The sequence below is a fragment of the Poecilia reticulata genome, chromosome 5 (genome assembly GCF_904066995.2).
Source record: "Poecilia reticulata chromosome 5, P_reticulata-male-v2, whole genome shotgun sequence".
Lineage (NCBI taxonomy): Eukaryota > Metazoa > Chordata > Actinopteri > Cyprinodontiformes > Poeciliidae > Poecilia > Poecilia reticulata.
The window spans coordinates 20,550,881-20,572,741 of NC_088834.1; the positions used below are offsets into that span (position 1 = coordinate 20,550,881).

General features: G+C 38.7%; 1 protein-coding gene across 1 annotated transcript; it reads left to right on the plus strand.

Moving 5' to 3' along the window:
* Positions 1–756: 756 nt before the first annotated feature.
* LOC103464867 (lumican) lies at positions 757–7,065 on the plus strand. Its single transcript, XM_008409239.3, has 5 exons — positions 757–1,081; positions 2,434–2,765; positions 3,355–3,679; positions 4,313–4,630; positions 6,773–7,065. The coding sequence occupies exons 2-5, from the start codon at positions 2,460–2,462 to the stop codon at positions 6,922–6,924; spliced, it is 1,101 nt and encodes a 366-aa protein (XP_008407461.2). The 5' UTR covers positions 757–1,081; positions 2,434–2,459; the 3' UTR covers positions 6,925–7,065.
* Positions 7,066–21,861: the final 14,796 nt, after the last annotated feature.

Genomic DNA, 21,861 nt, shown 5'->3' on the forward strand with positions numbered 1-21,861 from the left:
TTATTATTATTATTATTATTATTATTATTATTATTATTATTATTATTATTATTATTATTATTATTATTATTATTATTATACTAATATTATAAACTTCTCAGATCTGTCTGTGTGGCTGGTTACCTGTCACTGACTGTCATATAATGACAGTGTAACTAAAGTACCAAGCGCTTTAAAACAGGTTAAAAGCAGCAGGAAGCAGATTTTAAAATATCCATCACAGATACATTATGGACAAATCTTTGATGGAAATCATCTTTTTTTTACAGACTCCATTTTAAGTACACTGTGACATACAGAGCCATACTTTGTGAAAATATGGTGAAACTGCGGTATTCTTCACTTGTTTTATGACAAGAGCCTTTTCTCTGATAATGATGAAATAAAAAAATCTCACAAGTGTCTGTGTCTGCTCGGCTTTCCTAGAGGGCGCTCTTTTGTTTCCAACACCTCCTTCTATTAAAATGCTCCCCAGGTTTATGGAGTGAAAATAATCTGGAACCGTTTTGCTCACTTTTGCACAGATGTTTGCAAGAAGCTTCGGTTCTTCCTTTAAGACACATTTGCCCAGAGCATGCGGTAACACACATACACACACAATGGTCTCTTTGGCTCCCCAGGTACTCTGTGGCTTCTGTGCCTCCAGGCAAGAACACATTTTACACACCCCATTCACACACACACGCACACACCCACACACACAAACTGAAATATGTGCTTATTAAAATGTCTGTTTTAATATCTAAAACAACTCACACTAGCTAGACACCAATGACTTTCTTAATTGATCAGGCTTTTTATGTACATCTCTTCAAAGCAAGTCAAGATGTTGCCATAAAAATAATATAAGCTGCTGCAGGGGGAAAGGAAGACTCAACTTTGTGAAAAGATCATGGAGGAGGTCTGGTGTCTGGGATGTGGGGAGTGTTTGGAAAGGAGGACTGCATCAGATAGTGGGCAAACACTACTGGTAGCTTAAAAACATACCCACACACACACACACACACACACGTCTCCCAAGGGCTTCAGTGAGAACGAGGTATAGCCCTGTCTCTGCTGTGTGTAGCTTCTGATCAAACAGGTAAGTGTTTCTCTTGTGCTGCCGTTTCCTCTTTGTGAGGTTGGTTAAGCTGGAAATGATCACCACTACAATGCATGCTTGTATCATTACAGTAAACTCTTGACAGTGTTCTGAGTTGTCGTTGCACCGCAACGCAGCCTGGTGCAATCATGTTAATCGAGTTCTAGTTCCTGATTGTTCAGACCTTTCCTGCAAATTACCTCTGCCTAAAGACGTTTTGTGTGTGAACAACTATTGTATCTGTTACTGTAACCATCCATGCAATCAGGAAATTATTACGCTATTTCCTCTAACAGATGATGCACGTTTAAGAAGCCATCGACTACTGCAACTCAAACCAATGTCTCAGTCTTTTTTCCTTTTTAGTGCTTCAGATTAATAACAATTGTTGAACCTCGGCTGCAGAATGGGACTTTCTATGTGAAAATGTGTACTTTTGTGCAATAAAATTCCAGATGTACATAACGTTATAATTTAATTTGGATTCTTTAAAGGGACAGCATTATGTGTTTTCCAGCTACATAGTATCACTTTGTAGCACAATCAAGTAACTATTAACTACAGTTGTGATGAAAATTCTGTATTTATCAAATATGACTTAAAAGAAATTTAGCTTCGTAATTTAGCGCCTTGAAATTGGGCCTCTTTTTCAGAAACTCCCCCTCTTTCCAACACTCCAGTTTCAGATTTGCATCACATCGTCTCTTCTCTGTTAACCTCTTAAGAACATTTTTACCTGCGTTGAAATGAGAAGTAGCTTCTATAATGAGCCTAGCAGATGCGCTGTTCCTTCAGGTGTTTGCTAATTGTTGCTCAGTCTGAAGGAGCTGAGTGACCTGTCCTGTGGGAGGGGTGAGTCTGTAACATGAAAATCGACCCTCCAAGGGGGAGCTGTGTCTCAAAGGTGGAGCTAGGTCAACCCAGGGTATTTTGCACAACTAAACGGTTGCCACGGAGATCAAATGATTTCTCAAACATGCATGTTGGTGCAACACTCCAGGGATGTCTTTGATGAGGAAGAAACATGATATAAAGCTAGAAGAGATCGATTTTACATAATACTGCACACACAATATTCCTCTGGCACGACAAGAAACATAGAATCAATTATCTGACGACCCAGATTAGAGAGCAGCTTTGATTATCCTGAACTCATCGACTCTGATCCTCTCTCCTGTTGATGCTCTCCACACTGGTAACATGAGAAATAACCCGCCTCCAGGAATGGTTTGAAATTATTTACTGACCAGGCCAATCAACTGTTAAACGACCTACTTTTCTTGACTTTTGACTTTAGGCACAGATACAAAAACATTAATCAATGATTATTTCCTTGTTTGATTCATTGACAGAGTTGCGAGTCTCGTCCTCTGGCTCCATGGCTGCCCTGTTCTGCGGCGTGCTGGTGCTGCTGTGTGGCCTTGACTCTGCATGGGCCACATTAGTCACCGATATGGACTATGGTGGCATTCCTCTGTGGATTAACCGCCTGCTGGGCGAGCCCAGCGTTTTAAGTCTGCAGGGAAGGATTGACCCGGCCTGGTTTCGAGCTAACAATGACCAGGCCTGTCCTGAGCAGTGTGACTGTCCCATCCACTGGCCGACGTCGCTCTACTGTGACAGCAGAGGCCTTGAAAGCCTCCCCCAGGGCCTGCCGCAAGCAACCCAGTACTTGTTTTTACAGGTAGAATAAAAAAGAAAGACAGAAATGTTATTTCTTTTCCAAGATATTGTCCATTCACCAATCTTCTTTACCTGCTAAACCACCTTACTGCCAGAAAATGTATAAAAACAATATTCTTCATGCAGATTCAAGGTTGAGCAAAGATTGTTTTAATATTGCACATACAGCAGATTTAAATTTAGGTGTTTAATATACAAAATTAGAAAAAAATATACAAAAACCGTAATTAAGCATATTACGTCACAACTCCAATCATTAGACAGTGGCAAATTTCTTCCAATACAATCCCTAGTATTTCAAAATGCATCAATAGGCATTAGTAACATACAAACTGTTTATGTTTCTGAGTAAATACCTTTTTTGTTTTCAGCAAATTTTCATAGGTGAGTCCTGTTTGGGTGATGTTCATGTTTTAAACTATGTAGAGAAGCCAAAGTAGCTCAATATAAAAAAAGATCTAAACCTCTTACCTTTAAACTGAACGCCTCACCAATGGAGTCACTGTGGAGCCGTGTTCATTTTCACATCTTATACTGCATTAGAAAAAAAGATCCAGCATCTTTAGGGATGCATTTTCTTTTGTTCCCAGGGCAACAAGATCTCATCCCTGTCCTACCCCGTCCTGGCTAACATCACGGGGCTACGCTGGCTAATCATCGACAACAACCAGCTGGAGAGCAACGAACTGGAGCTGGCCTCTCTGCAGAACCAGACTCAGCTGCGCTACTTTTTTGCGAACCGCAACAACCTGATGTGGGTGCCTGGCGTCTTACCGGCCGGACTCAAACAGCTGCGGCTGGCCTACAACCGAATCAGCAGCATCAGCCCCGGAGCTTTCCAGAACCTGCAGGACCTGACGCTTCTGTTGCTGCAGGGAAACAGGCTGCAGACCATCACAGAGGGCGACCTCAAAGGTGGGGTCATTTGTTAGTTCTGCTCTTCGTACATTTGGACTCAACCTCTGACATCTGGAAAGGGAAGTGGACCAGTCCCACCTGGGACTTTAATGTCCAAAATGCATTCAAAAAGCAAATTTAGATTCAAGCTTTTACTAAATAAAGTCACAACTTTTGAAGAAACTATAAGGGTTTCAGAATTCCTTAGGGTTGCCACCCGTCCCGTAAAATATGGAACCGTCCCATAATTGGCTGTTAAATGTAACGATACAGGATGCGATTTGTTCCGTATTCCACAAATGTGGATGTGTAATAATAAAGAAATGGTCCCCCAGTGCTTTATATAGTAGGCTGCCCCAGTCAATGTTTCACTCACGGTGTTGGTGTTGCAATATTGTGCAAAACTGCTTTCTGGGTAACACACACTAACCGATGCGCTATGCATGTCTTCTGCAGTGTTTGTAGACTTGTTGGGTATTTATTGCATGTTTTATAAACGCAAATTGCAATATCTGCAGTAAGTGCAAAAAAGAATAAAATAAATTAAGTCCGTTTGTTTTTACTCTGTTCTCATCTCCCTTCGGGATGACAAATCACATTTTGTCTGGATTAACTCCTGCATGTGTGTGAAGACGTTCTCCTGTCTTTCAGGTCTCGTCAGGCTGAATCTGTTGGACATCAGTGGGAATTTGTTCTCAGCCGTCCCCAGCCATTTACCTCCCTCTGTCCAGCAGCTTTATTTGTCCTACAACAACTTCTCTGCGCTGGACGAGGAGAGTTTTGAGGGTTTCCTCAACCTGAAGCACCTGCGCCTCAGCCACTGCGGCCTGCAGAGCAGCAGCGTCCACCCGCAGGCCTTTAACCACTCCAGTCTGGTGGAGGTGGACCTCTCTTACAACAAGCTGACCACCACCCCCACGGTTCCAACGACCCTGCAGTACCTCTACCTGGAGGCCAATAGCATTCAAGGTAATGAGCTGATTAATTGATACACACATGCATCATGAATGCAGAGGCTTTGATTCAAAGAGGGAGAAAATGTAGCAAAAAACTTTTGTAGCTTCAGCTCGTTGTAGACAAGTCTACACCCAACAAGTCTACAAGTGTGGGCTGCATGGCAAGAGACTGAGACAAAGATGTTAAGAAGAGGGTGGAGAAGGGGAGAAAAGTGACTGAATATTAATTGGTTGGATGTGAGGAAAGTAGGTTAAAAGCAGGGAGTGGGGTATGAGAACATCTGGGAGAGATTCAGAGGTAGGAGCGCCAGATGGAGCAGAAGATGAAGCTGCTCCCCTCCCCCATTTGTGTTGCTCTGTGTTGTCTGTCTGCTCCCTGTTGCTTTAGCTGGTTTGATGGTGCAGGAGCCAAAGTGTGCCTGACAAGACGTCCTATAGCGCATTTCAAAAGTATTTCTGCTCTTTGAACTTTTTCACATGGTCCTGTTTATTAGGTTTTTATGTAGACATAACAAGTACATAATTATAAAGGACAGGAACATGGTATTCCACCAAATATTGATTTCTGAACTCTTCCTGAGTTAAAACATTAGTTTTGTTGTTTCTAAATTAATATGAACTTGTTTTCTTTACATTGTTTGAGGTCTGAAAGCACTGCATCTTTTTTGTTATTTTGAACATTTCTCATTTTCGGCAAATAAATACAAAATTTTTGCTTGGAATTTCAGAGACATGTTGTCAATAGATCATAGAATAAAGGAACAAAGTTAATTTTACTCAAACATACATATAGAGAGTAAAATCAGATAAACTGATCATTTTAAGTGGTCTCTTAATTTTTTTTCCCAGACCTGTATATTCATTCCTCTTTACTCTGAAACCTCCAAATAAAATCTGGTTTCCTCAGAAGTGGCCTAATTTGTTAACAGAATCCATCTGTGAGTAATTTAAACCCACGATGCCCTGCAAACAAAATCCACGTGGTGTTGGAAGCATCATGCTGTGAGAACGCTTTGCTTTTTCGAGAGCAGAGAAAGAGAAGCTGGACAGATTTGATGGAACGAGAGAGTGTGTAAAGTGAGAAACAAACACATCACGGGTTTTTTTTAAATTTATATTTGACATGTATATTTGAAAATACAAGCATAAGAAAAGAGCACATCATGCACTTTTAACTCAAAACTGTTTAACGTTACCAACCAACAAGATAACATTTTATAAAACACCTGAACGGCTCACAATGAACAAGACTGAATCTTCACCTGTGGCAATCAGTACAGGATTATTAAAGACATGATGTTACATAAAATCTTTGCTTTTGTAATTTGTGCATTCACATTCACCAGTTTAGTTGTAAGGTTGGTTAATGTTTATCTCTAAGAAAGTTTGGACAGGTTGGACCTGCTTGGTAGTAGGGCCTCCTCCATGTTCCTATTTGTCTGAAGTGAGGAAACCCCCACTGCCTGCGTTTGGGTCCCTTTATTACATCGTATGACTGCCACAGGCGATGCTGCAAAGTATTTACTGGAGGGGCTCAAAACATACGCATAACACACTTTTCAGAGTTTTATTTGTAGAAAAAAATCAATAGAATACATTGAAGTTTGTGGCTTTAATGTGACAAAGTTTAAAACGTTAGGATATGTGTGCAAGGCTCTACTAGCAGGAGCTGCATAGTGTGCCAGTGAGTTCTGGCAAAAATAAAAATGTGCTCTGGTTTTTTAATCTGCTTTCACAAAGAACAAAGGAACTTTATCCTAATGAGACAGACAGTCAACAGAGAAACTTCAGCATAAAAACACCCCCCTGTCTCAGAGGAAGAAGCTCTGCAGTGGGTTAAAAAAGGAAACGGTTTTACTAGTTTCCACTGCTTCTTTTTTCACCTCTGCACCTGAGACCTCTAATGGTAAATGCAGACTCTGTGAGTGGAGGACCAGACTGCAGCAGACTGTTTTTGATAGACAAAATTGCGTAATATGTCTGAGCCAGTCGAACTTCGGAGGTCACACATGAAAAAGAAACGCTACAGTGTGCAACTGATGCTCTGTCAAATATAAACAATGTCTTGACAGATCACCGACTGTCACCCTGGGGGGGGATAACAAGTTTCAAAACATAAAGTAACCATCTGAATAACGCCATCTGTTTTCTACAGAGTTCAACGTGAGGAGCTTCTGCAGAGAGGTGGGGCCTCTGTCCTACTCCAGGATGAAGATCCTACGGCTGGATGGAAACAAAATGGCACAGCACCAGCTCCCCCCTGACTGGGTTCACTGCCTCCGAGTGCTTCAGAGAATTTTCATCTGACTCGGAGAATTAGCTAGTACACCGTGTACCCCTCTGACCCGAACAGGTGCTCCAGAGAAAAAACACGACTAAACCTCTGCCTGTTGATGTCCAGCTAATCGTGTCTGTTCTTCACATTAAAGCTTGAAATCAGACAGACGACTTGTGATTCACGTTGTCTTCACTGTGTAGAAACAAACCGAGTCATTTCAAGAAAAATAAAAGCTTAAAAGAGGACAAAGACTAAATTTATCTCAACATTGTTGTTTTAGGAAAACTGCTGATTACAACATTATTATTCCAACCCCATTTCTACACGAGATCCGCTACTGCAGGGTTGGACATCTGTGTTGTGTTACTGGATAATAGCATTGGCAAACTTTCTCTTCTGAATTTACTGACTCATGTGACTGCCATGTTTCAACAACACGGCAGTCACATATCGAGCCCAGCAGAGAGATGAATGAATTGTCTCGAGATGAATATTTGACTTAATATGAAGCCTAAGGATGAACATGACAAAAATGATCTGCAGGAAAGGAACCGAAGTCTTAAATGAAACAATGAATTCATGTTAATAGAGAGGGAGGATTTTAACCTGTCCAAAGTCTGGATGATTAATTGAGCAAGAATGTCAGAGAGGCAACAAGGCTGTATGTTCAGTGTAAAACTGTATTTAGCAAGTTTACTGTCGACAGATGGCAAAAAAAAAAAAAAAGCTTAATGTTTGTTAATGATGAGATTTCAGAAGTTATAAGAGTTTTAGAAAGTAAAGTAAAGGCGGGGGAAAAGCTGATTCTAGATTGTATTTGGATCACGAGAGGTACAATAATCAAGTTCATCGACTGGCATCAGCATCATGATGAATGAGCGACTTGATTAATGCAAAAGATTCAGAATCACTGAAGTTGCAGTTTAGTTGCACGGTGTTCAAGCTTAAATGTTGGAGCCAAAGTCTTGATGCAGTTTGCTTTGTTACCTTAGATAGAAAATGTTCAATCTACTGTGAATAATTAACTGATAACTAGATAATTGGGATGTATGTATGATTACGTACCTTGAGACGACATTTGTTGTGAATTGACACTAAACAAAAACCCTGAATTAAACTGAAGTTAATTTTGCTCTGCCACCTACAACCTCTCAATTCAAAGTTTTTTCACTGGTATGAAGCTTTTAAACAATATTCAAACAAATTAAAAATGTTCTGCATATGGAAAAAGTGAGGTACCACAGAGCAAAACCATTTTTTGAACTAGCTGTTTTCAAGGAAAACAGAGAAAATAATTATTTTTAAAATCAAGAAAATGGCAAACATTTGACCGCCTCCAAAATTTTAAAATTCGCCTTTGTCTTAAAAAGGCAAATAACTAAGCTTATTTGTAGGTCTACAATGATCCTAGTTGAAATCTTAGAGTATTTTGTTCATTTAATTAATGCATGTGTCTTTAGTTTAATGTTGAGAAAGTAAAAGTATTAATAAAAAAGTCATGTTTCTTGTTACCTTTTTGTGGGAATTATTTTCATTTAATGATTTAATTTGGACACCACTGGTAAAAGCTTCATGCATGCAGTAGCTAACTGGAAACCCTGTCATTGTTGGCCTGCTTGTTCATGTCAGCTCCATCTTATCCGACACATTCACACAGTTTAAGTGGCTTCCCTCTCTCAGCCTAAGATCTCCTGCTCTTTTAAAGAAGGTTACATTTTTCTCACAGCAGAAGAGACGCTTGGTTTCCAAGCGCCACTTCAGCTTGAATTGCTCCATGCTAATAATGGCCAGTTTTACATAACTCAAACTGAGAGCCATTATTTATCTCCTGCAGATGAAGTCGCTGGACAGATCACTTTTATGAAACCGTGTCTCATAATGTTTTAATCTTTCTTTTTATTCCTTTGGTAGAACACTGTCTGTACGGGTCAGGTACAGTTTGCTCCATGTAACAAATCACTTAGTTTCCTTCCTTTAAAGGCTCTGTTTTCCTCATAGATTGAAGTCAGAGCTGGTGCTGTGTCACATTACCGCTGCTCAGACATTACATAAATGGGACCAGCTTCAATTCCACAGATATATAAATGTCCATCCAAAGTATTCCGGCAGAACATAAGCATTTTAATATTTCTGTGAAGGATTCTGCTTCACTAATAGAAGTCATAATTTTGAACAGGTTTTATGCTGCAACAGGAGTTGGGAAGAGGTGAAATGTCAAAGAAAAGTTCAAATACAGTATTTTGGGTGTGAGCCAGCGGCTGTTAAACTGAAGACAGCGTGCTTTTCATTATGAAGGCGAAGCAGACAGGAGTTGCCAAGCCCAGCAATTGAGAATTACTGGGAAGAAGCCAGAAACGACCCAAACTGAGGGGACACGGTGCAGACCCAGAGACGTGTCCAGCAGAGGAGCAGGACATGTGAAGTCAGACAAACTTGAGGTTAAGGAGGAAAAAAATGGCCAAATAGAGATTAAACATTACAAGCGGCACAATTTTTTTTCCCCTTGCAAAACAGGTCAAAAGGCAAAAGAGGATTTTGACAATGTTATTGGATTATAACACGAATTTCAAAGTTTAATGTCACCTGAAGTGAGCAGCTTCAGGTGACATTTGTGCTCATAAAAGCATTTGTGCTTTTATGAGCACAAATAACTCATAAAAGGCGTTGAGTCTGGCAGCATGAAATCATTTATAGTCATTTGGGTTCAATCCAAATAAGAATAATAAATATTATAAAAGTCCCTGTGTTGCTTTTCTCATGACACATAATTACAGAAAAGTCATAACAGATTTGTCCAAATGACAAACTAAACCGTTTATAAACATTTAACAAATATTTAGTTCCACTACATAAAAATACACATAACCTTTTTCACTATCTGACAATGAAAAAGACCAAGCTTTTCCCTTTTTAGATGAATCAGAATGATCAAGAATATCTATATTTGCCTAAAGCCAAAATAATAATAGAAATGTTCTATGAGATCTACAGTAGAACTTTCTGATTTTCCCTTTTTTTGCTTATTCCACTTTGTAACTAATTTGGTTATGTGCTTAGAGTAACTGTCTATTTGAAGTCCCTTTAATGTTATGACTGTTGTTTTAAGATGTTGCTTGTACTTTTTTCTTTCCAATGAAATCCAACCACACAACATAATGCTGCCACCACCGAACATCGCAGCTGGAACGGAGCGTCCCCATTTCCTGTTGGAAAGTAATTCTGATAATTATGGCCAAACAAATTTAACTTCAGCTTCACGAGACTGCAGGAAATACCCGCAGGAAACCTGGTATTTTTATGCATATAAACATATATTTTTTCAGGTAATGGCTTCTTCCTCACTGTGATTGGAACTTTTTGTCAATGCAGACAATTTTTTTTTACCATGATAGACAGCAAGGTATTTTGCTTTTGTGCTGCAAATGATGCACATTTTGGACCAAAACCTGTTTATCTATAAGACATAAAACCCATCTAGTTTTTATATGGCGCTATGCTTTGCATACCTGTGTAAATAATTGAACAGACGAACCCGAAGCCTCCAAGCATCTGGAGATTGTTCCCAAGGATGACCCAGACTTATGGAGTTTCAAAGGTTCTCTTCCTATTAGTTAAATCCTTCCAATTTTCCCATAATGTCACAACAGGAAGGAGTGTTTTTGAGGTTCTGGATTAAAATTCATTAACAGGTTTGCCTCCATTTAACTTAAACATTCTGAGTTAACCTATCAGAAAGTCACAAAGTCCTGACCTTATCGTCTGGGCTTTCCCAGATTGTTTAAAGCCGTCGTAGTCTTAGTGTGCGTAAACGTCCGACTTTAAACATAGCAATAAACTGTTTCTTTCGCTTGTCATTCTGGCATTTGGAAAATAGAAATAATGTTGGTAGTCGCAGAAAACTATACATATATACAAAATGTTTTCAGTTTTTAATTCTGATATTTTTAGAAGCCTTAAGAGACATAAATAAAAACTCTGTACCAAAAAATAACTACTGCATGTGTGTTTCTGGGTGTGCCATGTTCTAAAATATGCCATGTACCATATTTTCCAGGTGACACCATGTCTTACTGGTCAGCGTTGCCCTGTGTCTGGAGCAGCTATTACTAGAGACAGGAGACACGCAGACAGCCGCCCAGGAAGGACGAGCATTAGCCATTAACCAGCTTGTTCCATGAATGGCCAGCAAACAGTCTGCTAGGTGTCATGCAGTCATGAAGGACAGAGAAAAGTTCACAGAAAAGACCCCGCGATTGACCAAACAGCAGTTATTTTAGTTTTTGCTGTGTTTTTAAAACACAAGCTCTCCTTGGTTCTTTTTTTTTTTTACGCGGACGCAGCGCTGCATCTGTCCTGCCCAATGCAATCCAGCCAGGACTCCCTCCATCCCAACACACACCTCCTTCCTCCCTGCCGAAGCAAAAACAAGTTCAGCTGGAGAGCAGAATGTTGCAGTGACATCTTAACAAATGAAATAACAGACTCGTCCAACAGGGTAGTTTAATTAACTTCCAAATTATGAGTTAATCAGGAATGTGGCGTTGCTTCTAGACACTGGTCCTTAAACTCTTGTCTCCTGTATATTTCAGATGTTTTCCTGCTCCAATACATCTCTGTTAGTTGACTGACTTTCCAGCGCTGCATGCTATAAAGTTCTATGAGAGCTTGTACATGATCCGGCCATCTACATGAGGTGTGTTAAAACAGTGAGCCACAGGGTATGTTAGGTAATACCATACTACAAGAGGATCACAGGAAGCATGTCAGTAGAGAATTTGGTGGAAGGAAAAAGTGTTGTTGAAAACAGCGCACAAGCAGAAATGATAACCACAGCCTTTAGTGGATTGTTATGCTTGGAGCTTGGAGGAAACACCAGATAAGAGGGACTAGACTGTGGCTAACTTCCTTCATGCTGTTGTGCACCAAAACGAACATGAATAAATGCTTGAAGTACTGTGGATCAGTCTGTATGAAATTAATTTTCCAAACTGAATGCAACATGCAAGATACACTATAAAAACCCACTAATCCAGTCCATCATGAAGCCAGATATGGCCTGTTATAACATTTAGATGCAGAATTGAGTAAATATACGTGGCTACAGTTCAACAGTTCTCTTAAAACTCACTTTTTCTAAATGAATCAAGACTGAGTTGGTGAGATTTTTCAACCATAAATTCAGTTCTGAGTAACTCACTACTAAGGAGTGTTGATAGCAATTTGATGAAAACAGATTTGAATCAATTTATTGTTTTCCATTAAATGTCACGTTTGCATTTGCAGTGTGACCTGATATGAGTGCTTTTGAACTGTGGAAGAAAACTTGAATACTTGTATAAACATGAAAACTATGCAGCTGTTTTGGCAACGCTAACCATAATAATCTGTACAAGTCAAGTTGCTGTTGGCAAACAGGCGACATTTTTACACACACATGGCAGAGACTGCAAAAAAAAAGCTAAAGTTAGGTAATTATGATGAAGCACTGCATGCTCCAGCCCTCACTCCCCAGCTGCCTTCCCTGGTGGCTCTGTGATTTCAGCTCACACTGCAGAAGAAGAAGGAACCTCAACCAAAAGCTCTGCTGAGGACGAGCCTCAACATCCCAAAGTGTCTGATGTCCAGATGGCCTCAGCCTGCCACGTCCATACAGCATATTCCTTCTGGCCATTTTAAATAAACAAGGATAGAAAATAACATATTTGGATTTTATTCTTAGACTATGTGAGCTATTTTCTGTAAACATACTGGAAAAATAGACGTTTTTTCCTTGTGCAAAATGAAACTATCTGGTGGAATCATTAACGTTCTGGCCATTCCTCTCTTCTGAACTAAACTCTACCCTGGAAACTACAGTCCAAACATTCAGCCGTGAAGCTCCCTGCAGTGTCGTCACATACAGAAGCACAAAGGAGAACTAACTATGTTTTGCATCCTAGATAGACTCAAAAACGTTTCATAAAAACAAAATCCTCTTTGTGCATTTGAACTAATTGAAAAATCATTAGATGAATTTCATGAAAAATGTTGAAAAGTTCTAATTCTGGAAAGCTTGTCCAAGAAAACAGGGGCCGTCCCTGGTTTTTGTTGGTCTGTCCCCAGAAATATCCAAGTTTTTTCACATGCTGAAAAAAAAGGAAGCTGCCAGTTCACTCTTTTGTATTATAATTAGTTTTTGTGATACTAAATAAAATACTTCCTGACATGTGAGTTTTTAAAAAGCACTGAAAGCACAAAAAAAGTCAGACTTTTGCCGTTACAGAAACTCACAGTGTTTTCAGGGTCTTTGATCTTGAGATCACTTCATATTTACAGCTTCTTTGTTTCCACAAAAAGGATGGCAACTCATGCACATTTATGCACAGAGCCATGTCAGGATTCCTCAAATAGTCACAATTTTATCATAAATGAACCATTATCCAACAGGTATCAGTTGTGCATTTTTGCCCCTCTATGTTGCTCTGTTTATAAAACCCATTCATATTCAGATTAATTGGCCTATATTTACAGTATTGATCACTGTCTTACATAGTGGAGTGCTGATCGTTTTGGATTTTTATACCCAAAGTTTGAAGAGTGAATGTTGGTGTCTACAGTGGAGTGTCAACATTTGTACAAGGCAGAGTTTTGTATCTTTTTGACAAACAATAACAGTAAAAGTAAATTTCTGTAATACTCTAGGCAAACTATAAAAGGATGTGTTTTAGATGTGGAGGCACTCCAAAAGTTATGTACCAGCAGGAAGTTAGTTTGGTTCGATATGAGGTCGTATGTTGTGTAAAGGTACTAAAGAATAGTTTTCTCCCACATGTAGTGGCAAAACATGGGGTCTAAAAATAATGATATTTTGCTATACGATGGGGATTAGGATTAATCTTCAATGATGCGTAGAAGATAAGAGACATCTTACTACGCAGGAGAAACTGCATACGACCAACTGCTAAGGAAGCAAAATCCTTAAAACGTTAAATAATTAGTGGTTCTTACTTTTACTGAAACTATTATTTTGAATAAATCACACATTCAGGTTCATATTAAAGCTTCAACGTCATTAATTTTTAATTAATACTCAAAAAATATGACAAAATAATGGACTTTTTTAAGCTTTTTGAATGTCTAAATTTGCAAAATAAGGTAATTCAAATCTGTCAGGAGCTTTCGTATGAACAGGAAGAGCAACAATAAGTTGGTTACACAACCCTACGCTACCAAATTAGAGAGTTGGGTATTCTTGATATTTTTGAGATGTTAGGAAACCCTCTGTGGCCACAAGTTATTTTGATCAGATCTAAAAGTCCAGCAGGGACATCTTGAGTAAAAGAGAAGAAAAGAGAGAAAAAAAGCAAAGTAGGTGAAAGGTCATAACCGAGAAGGCAGTGGGCTCTGCACAGCATAGGAGATTTATTTAACAATAAAAAAAAAAATAACATTACTATTTAGAATTTTAAAAAATACCAGAAAATGTAAACAACTCAGTATAGCAACAATGTGAAATTAGTCAAATAAAAGCTATATAATGTAATGAATACTACGAAGCCCTTCTGGTGACACCGCAGAAAAGAAAAAAAACAACAACTTGTGGATAACTTGTATAATTTGTGCCCATGACTTAATTACTCATGTCTATTATTACTTGTTATAATTAAGTCATTCCCACAAAATACATAACTTGTTAAAATGAAATATTAAGTCGTGGGCTCTAATTAAACAAGTCATGCCCACAACGAGATGTTATGTCGTGGCCACAATTTTTTCCTTTTTTTTCTTCCGTGTCTCCAGACGCAATCCATTGAATACTGTTAATAATCATTAGTCAGTCAGTTGCATAAATGGGTCATTCTTACCCGGAAACATGCATTTCGAATCTGAATCTAAAAATGTAAAGTTCAAAGTGTATCTGAACTGAGACGTCCTGAGGGAAGAAACTCTCTCTTTGAGTCATGCGGCTCTCGGTCTGCCTGGAGGAGAGGTGGAGAAAAGTGACCGTCCAGGGTGAGGTGGGTCACCTGTGATGCTTCTCCACAACAAACTGTGTGTTTGTCCTCAGGCTCAGGAAGGAGTGACCTCATCAGCTAAATGCCTCGTGCAGAGAGAGGAACTGCTGCATGTGTGTGAGTCAAGGCTGATTGTGACAGACATTCTTGGGGGTGGACAGCTCTTACACACAAAGCAGAAAACGGATTGTTTTAAAGTAAAAAAAAATGAGTCTGCAAAGTGATTTGAACAGGTCATCTTTTCTTATACATGTCTGTATAAGAAGTAAGGACTGTGTGGCTGCCTGTTAGATACATCCTACCAATATATTATTAGAAATACACATTATGTAACTGGGGTTGGCTTTAATTCAGACAAGAGAGCATTTGTGATGTTGGGTCATGAGTGCTGGCTCTCTATCAAAGTTCCAGTTCGACTCAGTGATGTTGGGTCAGTGCCGCGTCCAGACAGAGGATGCATTTCTCTTCTGGATGTAGGTAAGCAGGTTTCAGAGCAGTCTGTGTTTCACTGGAGAAACAGCAAAGATGCATAAACAAACAAAACAAAAACAAGACTTTAAATGAAGTTCTTGTGTTTGGAAGGATCGCTAATTTCAATATTTTGTAACCTGAATCCGATTATGCTTAAATAAGATTATTATAATCTTAAAAATAATCAGCACAGTACTAAATGAGTCTTTTGCTGCCTCTAGTTTGAAAGTATTTGCAGTAATTTAATCAATTAAAAATGCTTTCTGACGAGGTTTATTTATCAGCTTAATAGTACCTTTTGAAAAAAATACATTTAAGCAAGTCTTGAATATACTTTTTAGGATATATATATATTTTCATTATTGATCTGATTCTAATGCTAATCTTGTTTTCATAAGAGTAAAGCAGAAAATTTTAAATAAAAATAATGAGTCTGAGTGTAATTAACATATATGTTGCGTTTAGTTTGGTGCATTCAGTTCATGAAGTTGATGAACTTTTCAATAATTTTCTAATTTCCTGAATATGATTGTAGGTAAACTATACTTGAAAATGCCACAAACAGGGAGGATTTCTTAGCCTTACTGAAGCAGAGATGTGCAAAATCAGAGCAGTTTGTGTTGAAACAAAAAGAAGTAAAACACAGACATGAAGTTTCATATTATTCTGTTTTTGTGTCCATCCTCTCACAGTGGACTTTGCTGCCTATTAAATATGATGGGATATTCCTCCAATGAACTTGTCAAGAAGTGCAACAACAGGACGGCTGTTGTTAGTAATTTTCCTGTCCTTTAGCTGAACAAATGGTGAAACTTTTTCTGTTGGCAATAAATAACTTTAGTTTTCTGTCTCTGGTGTGTGTCATGTCATGACTGCTTGTTCAGACACACCCTTGCTGATATAGGCGAGTCTTGGAAAAAAAGAGTAAAGTATTACCGAAGCTCTTTCTTCTTCGGTGTGATTCAGTTTGGGATTTTGGGTCATTCTGCTGTTTTATCAGCTGCATTTGATCTTATTGATTGCTTGGCTACAACTTTCTTGTCGTACCAATTTGGATAAATGAAAAGTATTGTCTTTTCAGTTCTGAATGGAAGATTGGTGATGAGTTGGCATCCTGGCTGTGTGAGGAATCTGTTTGTTGTTAGACAGGAGAACTGGGGGTAAATCTGCTGCAATATTGTAAGACATCGTGGTTTTGGCTGGATGACTGAGGAAGTTGTTAGCTTCAGTTTTACAGGCCTGTTTATAAGGAAGATGAAGACCTCCAGCATCCTGGCTGAACACACACTCAGCTTTTAAACATGCTGCTTGTGCTGACTGCGCTCTCTGTTCTCCCGAATGCACTGAAAACTCATTTAAGTTCATTTTTAACACAAAACACAGAGAGAAATTAGTTGTCATATTATTATGTTATTAATCTGAAAGTTGTGGACAGGAAATGAGAAAACAAGATTATTCTGGACGCAAAACCTGCAGAGGTTAAATAAGAGCTCAGTTGACACCACCTTCCCATATTCATCATCCATCAATAGGAGATTTTCTAAAGTAACCCATATCATAAATAAAAGTAAAATTCACAATTATCTAATAATTTTTTTCCAAAAATAAATCTTTCTGCTTTAACATTATTAGCTTGAAATGTTGCAGCAGGTTAGGCTGTGAGGAGAAAACTCGACTCCTTGTGAAATCTATATTCTGCATTCCTTTTATCAAAGAAGACGAGTCTTATAATTGAAACATGTGCACATTACCTAACACCATATGGAAAAACACTCATGCTGCTGCATTTCAACAGCCTACACTGCCAAATAGTGATCATTCCTCTTGAACTTTTTCACATTTTTGTCACGCTGCAAACACAAACTTTGAATTATCTACAGATTAAATTTGACAGACCAACACAAAGCAGTGTATCATTTTGAAGTGGATGTGTTTTTCACAGTTGCTACAAACAAAAATCTTCTTTGTGGTAGCAGCATCATGCTGTGGTAACAACTTTTTCATCAGGGACAGGAAAACTGGCCAGTTGGTCTCAAGCTAACTAAGGGCTAATCCTATAAGAAAGTTGCAAAAGACTCTTGAATGAAACGGAGATTCAACTTTCAGGGAACAACAACCTTAAAACTGCAGTACATAATGTTTATAAATACATATACATGTGTTTTTTTGTATATGTTTGTTAAAACTATCACCACGTTGTGACAGTTTCTTATGAGACAGATAGTCTGTGAAAAGATCAACCTCCTCCCTGATCTACTGTTGCTGCCTGAAAAAACGCATTGCTCTTGAGTCATCATCTTGAGAGCCAGGAGGAAGGTCTTAGAGCTGCCAATCAACCTCATGTACATGCTGTTAAATATGCTAATGGCAGTGAAACAACTTATTATTACAGGAAAACCGTTTATTTACCACCATCGCTGGTCATGAGCATTCAGTGCCACAGGGAGGGGTAATTGACAGCGCAAAGCCCCGCCTCCTGGCTCTGATTGGTTGTTTCTAGACAGCACTGGGAGAAGGCACAGGAGCTAAGACTTAGATAAATGTCTCTGTGCTTGTATAGCGCCTTATCAAGTCCAGAGGAGCCCAAAGCTATAGACCCATTCACCCATTCACACTGAAGGTGGGAAGTCTGACAGAAACGATACTGCCATGCGATTCCTTCTGACCCCCACAAGCAGGCAAGTTGGGTGAAGCGTCTTGCTCAGGGACACAACAACAGAGGCGGGTGGGGCGACGATCGAACCAACAACCCGCCTATTGTGTGACGAATTCCTACCACCGTCGCCACCATCAGACCCGTTTGTCAGGTCTTATTTGTCTGGGAAGAACTAAATTAGCTGCTTTCACACTGAACAACCGCAGACCACCCAATCCTGCTCACGACCAGAGTTTTTATTTTTACGACAAAAGGTTTTGGTTTTAACGACCTCAGATGGCACAGTGTGAATCTGGCTGCAGATTAAAGAGCAGCTGTGTTAGAATAACCTGGTCAACATTCATAGCGACATTTAAATGTGAATCTGTGACAAGACTTGAAAACTAATGACTGACTGAGTTTTAATTATTTGGCAAAGAAGAAAGGGCAACAAAACTTAAACCTCTGGATTTTAATTGCAAAAAGCTGCACAAAGTATCGACTCTCTCAGCCAAGCTGATTGCAAACTTGGTAGAGTTTTATTTGTAACAAATGTTTAAAAATTGCACTTCCACTTCACAATCATGCATCTCTTCGTCTTGGTCAATGTCATTACAATCAGTTCCGGTTTGAGTTTGTACTCAAAATTCAAAAGACTTTAAGGGGTTTAATATGTATATGTATGTAGTCATTCACTGCAAATATTGTATTTACAGCCCTTCCTCCAAATTCACCACGAACTCAGGAGATGATCCAAACTGCAGGATATGAGATTTGTTTCAAGCAAAAAGTAGACGCTGAGTCTACGTTGAGGCCAAGCAGCTTTTAAAGCCTCGACATGCCAAAGCAGTGTGAACTCTGCTTTCACAAGGGGCTGGATGCAATCAAGGCAAACTTTCAAAGGATCCCTTCTTCGAAATGAGTCAGCTGGAAACATTTAACTGGTGAGACGCCAACTTGAACTTAATTAGGCTGACAGCTGATTGAGTCAGCCGGCAGCAGTTGTCATTCTTACTGGCCTGAAGTAAAAGAATGAGCAAAATGCTGATAGTTCCTGCTGTCTAATACCAGAGGCTGGAAGTCTTTACAATCTGGGTGATTGTTACAGTGCTTTAAATAATGAAAAGTAAATAGAGTTTCTGCTGCATTGTCTCCAGAACAATTATTAAGACACAATTTGAATGAACAACAAGTTACACAAAATCTCTGAGGTGTATGAAAGTATTAAAATTAGCTTAGCAACACTGATTATCTGCGTGGAGTTTAGACTTTCAAACCTAAAGCTAAAATGTTATGTATTTATTCAAACTCGGTGTAGAAATGAAAACATAAAATCCTCTCCTGGGATCTTATATTTTAGAAAATATAAAAATAATTCAACCATATCTGGTGCCTTTGTCTTATGACAAGGGTGTAAGAAAATGGATGGATGGATGGATGGATGGTTTTGATTATTCGTCAAATACAAACCCCAAAGTCCACTTAGTGGGTAAATTATGAAGAATTTAACTGGTTGAAGGATTATGAAATACGCAGCTAGAACCCCCAAATTAACAGCAGGTACCCAAGAGCGCCTGAATTTAAGTTTACCGATATATTTAAATATTTTTTTTGTTGTATTTGAGCAGTAATTTAAAAATAATCTGCCTTACTAGATGTCATGTTTTTTAGATTGCTGAGACTTTTCTGACTGAAGCATTTTATTGTTTCATAGTTAGTATCATAGTGGTAGCATGGCTGGTTTTACATCTCTACAAACCTCAGGAGTAGGGATGATTTGAAGTATGAGAACATGAGGAAAAAAATGCAGTTTTTCCTTGAAACGATCTGAAATAAATCTTTTAAAGGCAAGACATAAATAAAGGTACATTCTGCTCTAATGTGCATCAATAATAAATCAAGTGAGGCCACAGAACAATTTCTGTAAGAACTCAAGTAAATTATACTGATTAAATTATATTCAAATACTTTCACCTTCCTAAAATAATGGCCTACGTTTCTTATTTTCTTTTCTTTTCTTTTTTTTTTTTGCCAAAACATCTTTTGGAAAGAAAGAGGCAGTGTTTTTTTGTTGTTGTTTTTTTCCCCCCAAAATCACGTTAGCTAAAAAAACCACTTGGCCATTATTTTAGGTGACAATATACTCTTTTTATTCTAATCATTATCAGTATTTGAATCATGTGAAGTTAATGTAACCTGAACAAAACACTTTTGGTCATTATTAATTACTTGAGCTTATTGCATGATTAACATTGCTATGTTTGTAAAATATCATAATAGTTGAATGTATAACATTTAAATGTTTAGTTTAGCTGGGTTGACTGAGCTCTAATGAAATTCTGTTCAGAACCGTGTTCAGCTTCGGAGCGGCTCAGACGAGACCGGCTAAAGTGCAGTTTGATTTTTTAAAAATGCCAACATGTCACAGCTTTCTTGACATCTTTTCACATTTTCATGAACAGACCAAGCAAAGCAACACGTTTGGTGGAGTCAGTGATGTGACCTACGTGTGAACCGCCAATGAGCTGAAGCCTGTCTGGGCAGCTCAATGTTTGACTTCATAAATCCTGGATAAGTTTTGGTTTGGAAGCGTCTCCTGATTTTTTTTTCTTCTCTGTTTTAATAGCTTGCTTATGTCAAATGAAAAGAATTTGAACTTGCTAACATTTGATTGACATTGATTTGATGAGCAAAAGATTTGAGTAGCGTTGCCAAGGGACCAGTCCCTATATATGTAAAGCCGGGAGGGGCGGGGGGTTACCCAGAAAGCAGTTGGGCAGAATATCCCAACACCAAAACCATGAGTGATAAAAATGACTGCATGAGCCTACTATATAAAGTACTCGGGGATCACCTCTTTGATATTATACAGACACATTTGTAGAACACGGAACAAATTGCATCGCCGCTACATTTAACAGCCAATTAAGGGACGGGTGGCAACTCAGCTACTTAGTAATTTAATTTACTAATTGCTTTAATTAAGCTTATCAGCAATATTGTGAGGCGTGGAGATAATAACAGCGTGTGGTTATTAAAATGCATTCGGTTATATTGATTATGTTCCTCTTTTATTGAGTTACCTTGTTTGGGGAGTTGGCTGCTTTCTGTGTGTGGTAGAGCTCAGTATTGAGGCGTTTTAGAGTTAGATTATTTGCCTAAGTTAGTATGATGCTGCGTTCAAGTTGCACTCAGAACTGGGACATTTTGACTTCACAGTCGGAAAAATCAACTAGAACTCCTTCTGTAGTCGGATTTCTAACTGGGAAGCTGGAAGCAATTCCGACTTCCTCCAGTTACGACTTGCAAGGCAGACTTTGTGTTTCAACATGGCCGCTCCGTACATGAACAGTTTAAGGAAATGTGTATTTCACAAGACAAACATGTAAACGTGGATCCAAAATCACTGTTACAAGTAGCGAACGCATCTCTAAGAAACAGAGTTTATCACCATCAGTGAGTGAGTTTTTAATTCTAGCATAAAGCAGAGCAGAGGACTCAACCTTGATAAAGCGCCATTACATCGTTTATGGCTCCTTATTTTGGAGCTTTGTTGTCATTTTTGAACAATAAAAACCCATTTTGAAAACAATTTTTCCCCTGTGTCCTTTACTGGTTCCCTCAGACTCTGATGATCTTTTTTAGTAAATCTAAAAAAAAAATGATTTAGTCTCTCAATTAAGCAGTGAGCCAGCATGTTTTCTGGGATTTTTTTTTTTTTAGCAAATTAAGCGTCTTAGTTGTTTATTCTCCCACAGGTGTTCCTCATCGGTTCACTAAGTCACCAGGGTCATGTTCAGTAATCAAACTCCGTTGTTTAGATACTTCTTTGTTCTGTTATTCTGTTCTCAAATCCTTTGTTGTTC

Excerpts from the sequence above, each read along its gene's own strand:
- LOC103464867 (XM_008409239.3), top strand. The coding sequence starts at position 2,460 with ATGGCTGCCCTGTTCTGCGGCGTGCTGGTGCTGCTGTGTGGCCTTGAC. Across the intron at positions 2,766-3,354 it reads CCCAGTACTTGTTTTTACAG|GGCAACAAGATCTCATCCCT; the intron begins GTAGAATAAAAA and ends TTTTGTTCCCAG. Across the intron at positions 4,631-6,772 it reads GGAGGCCAATAGCATTCAAG|AGTTCAACGTGAGGAGCTTC; the intron begins GTAATGAGCTGA and ends TGTTTTCTACAG.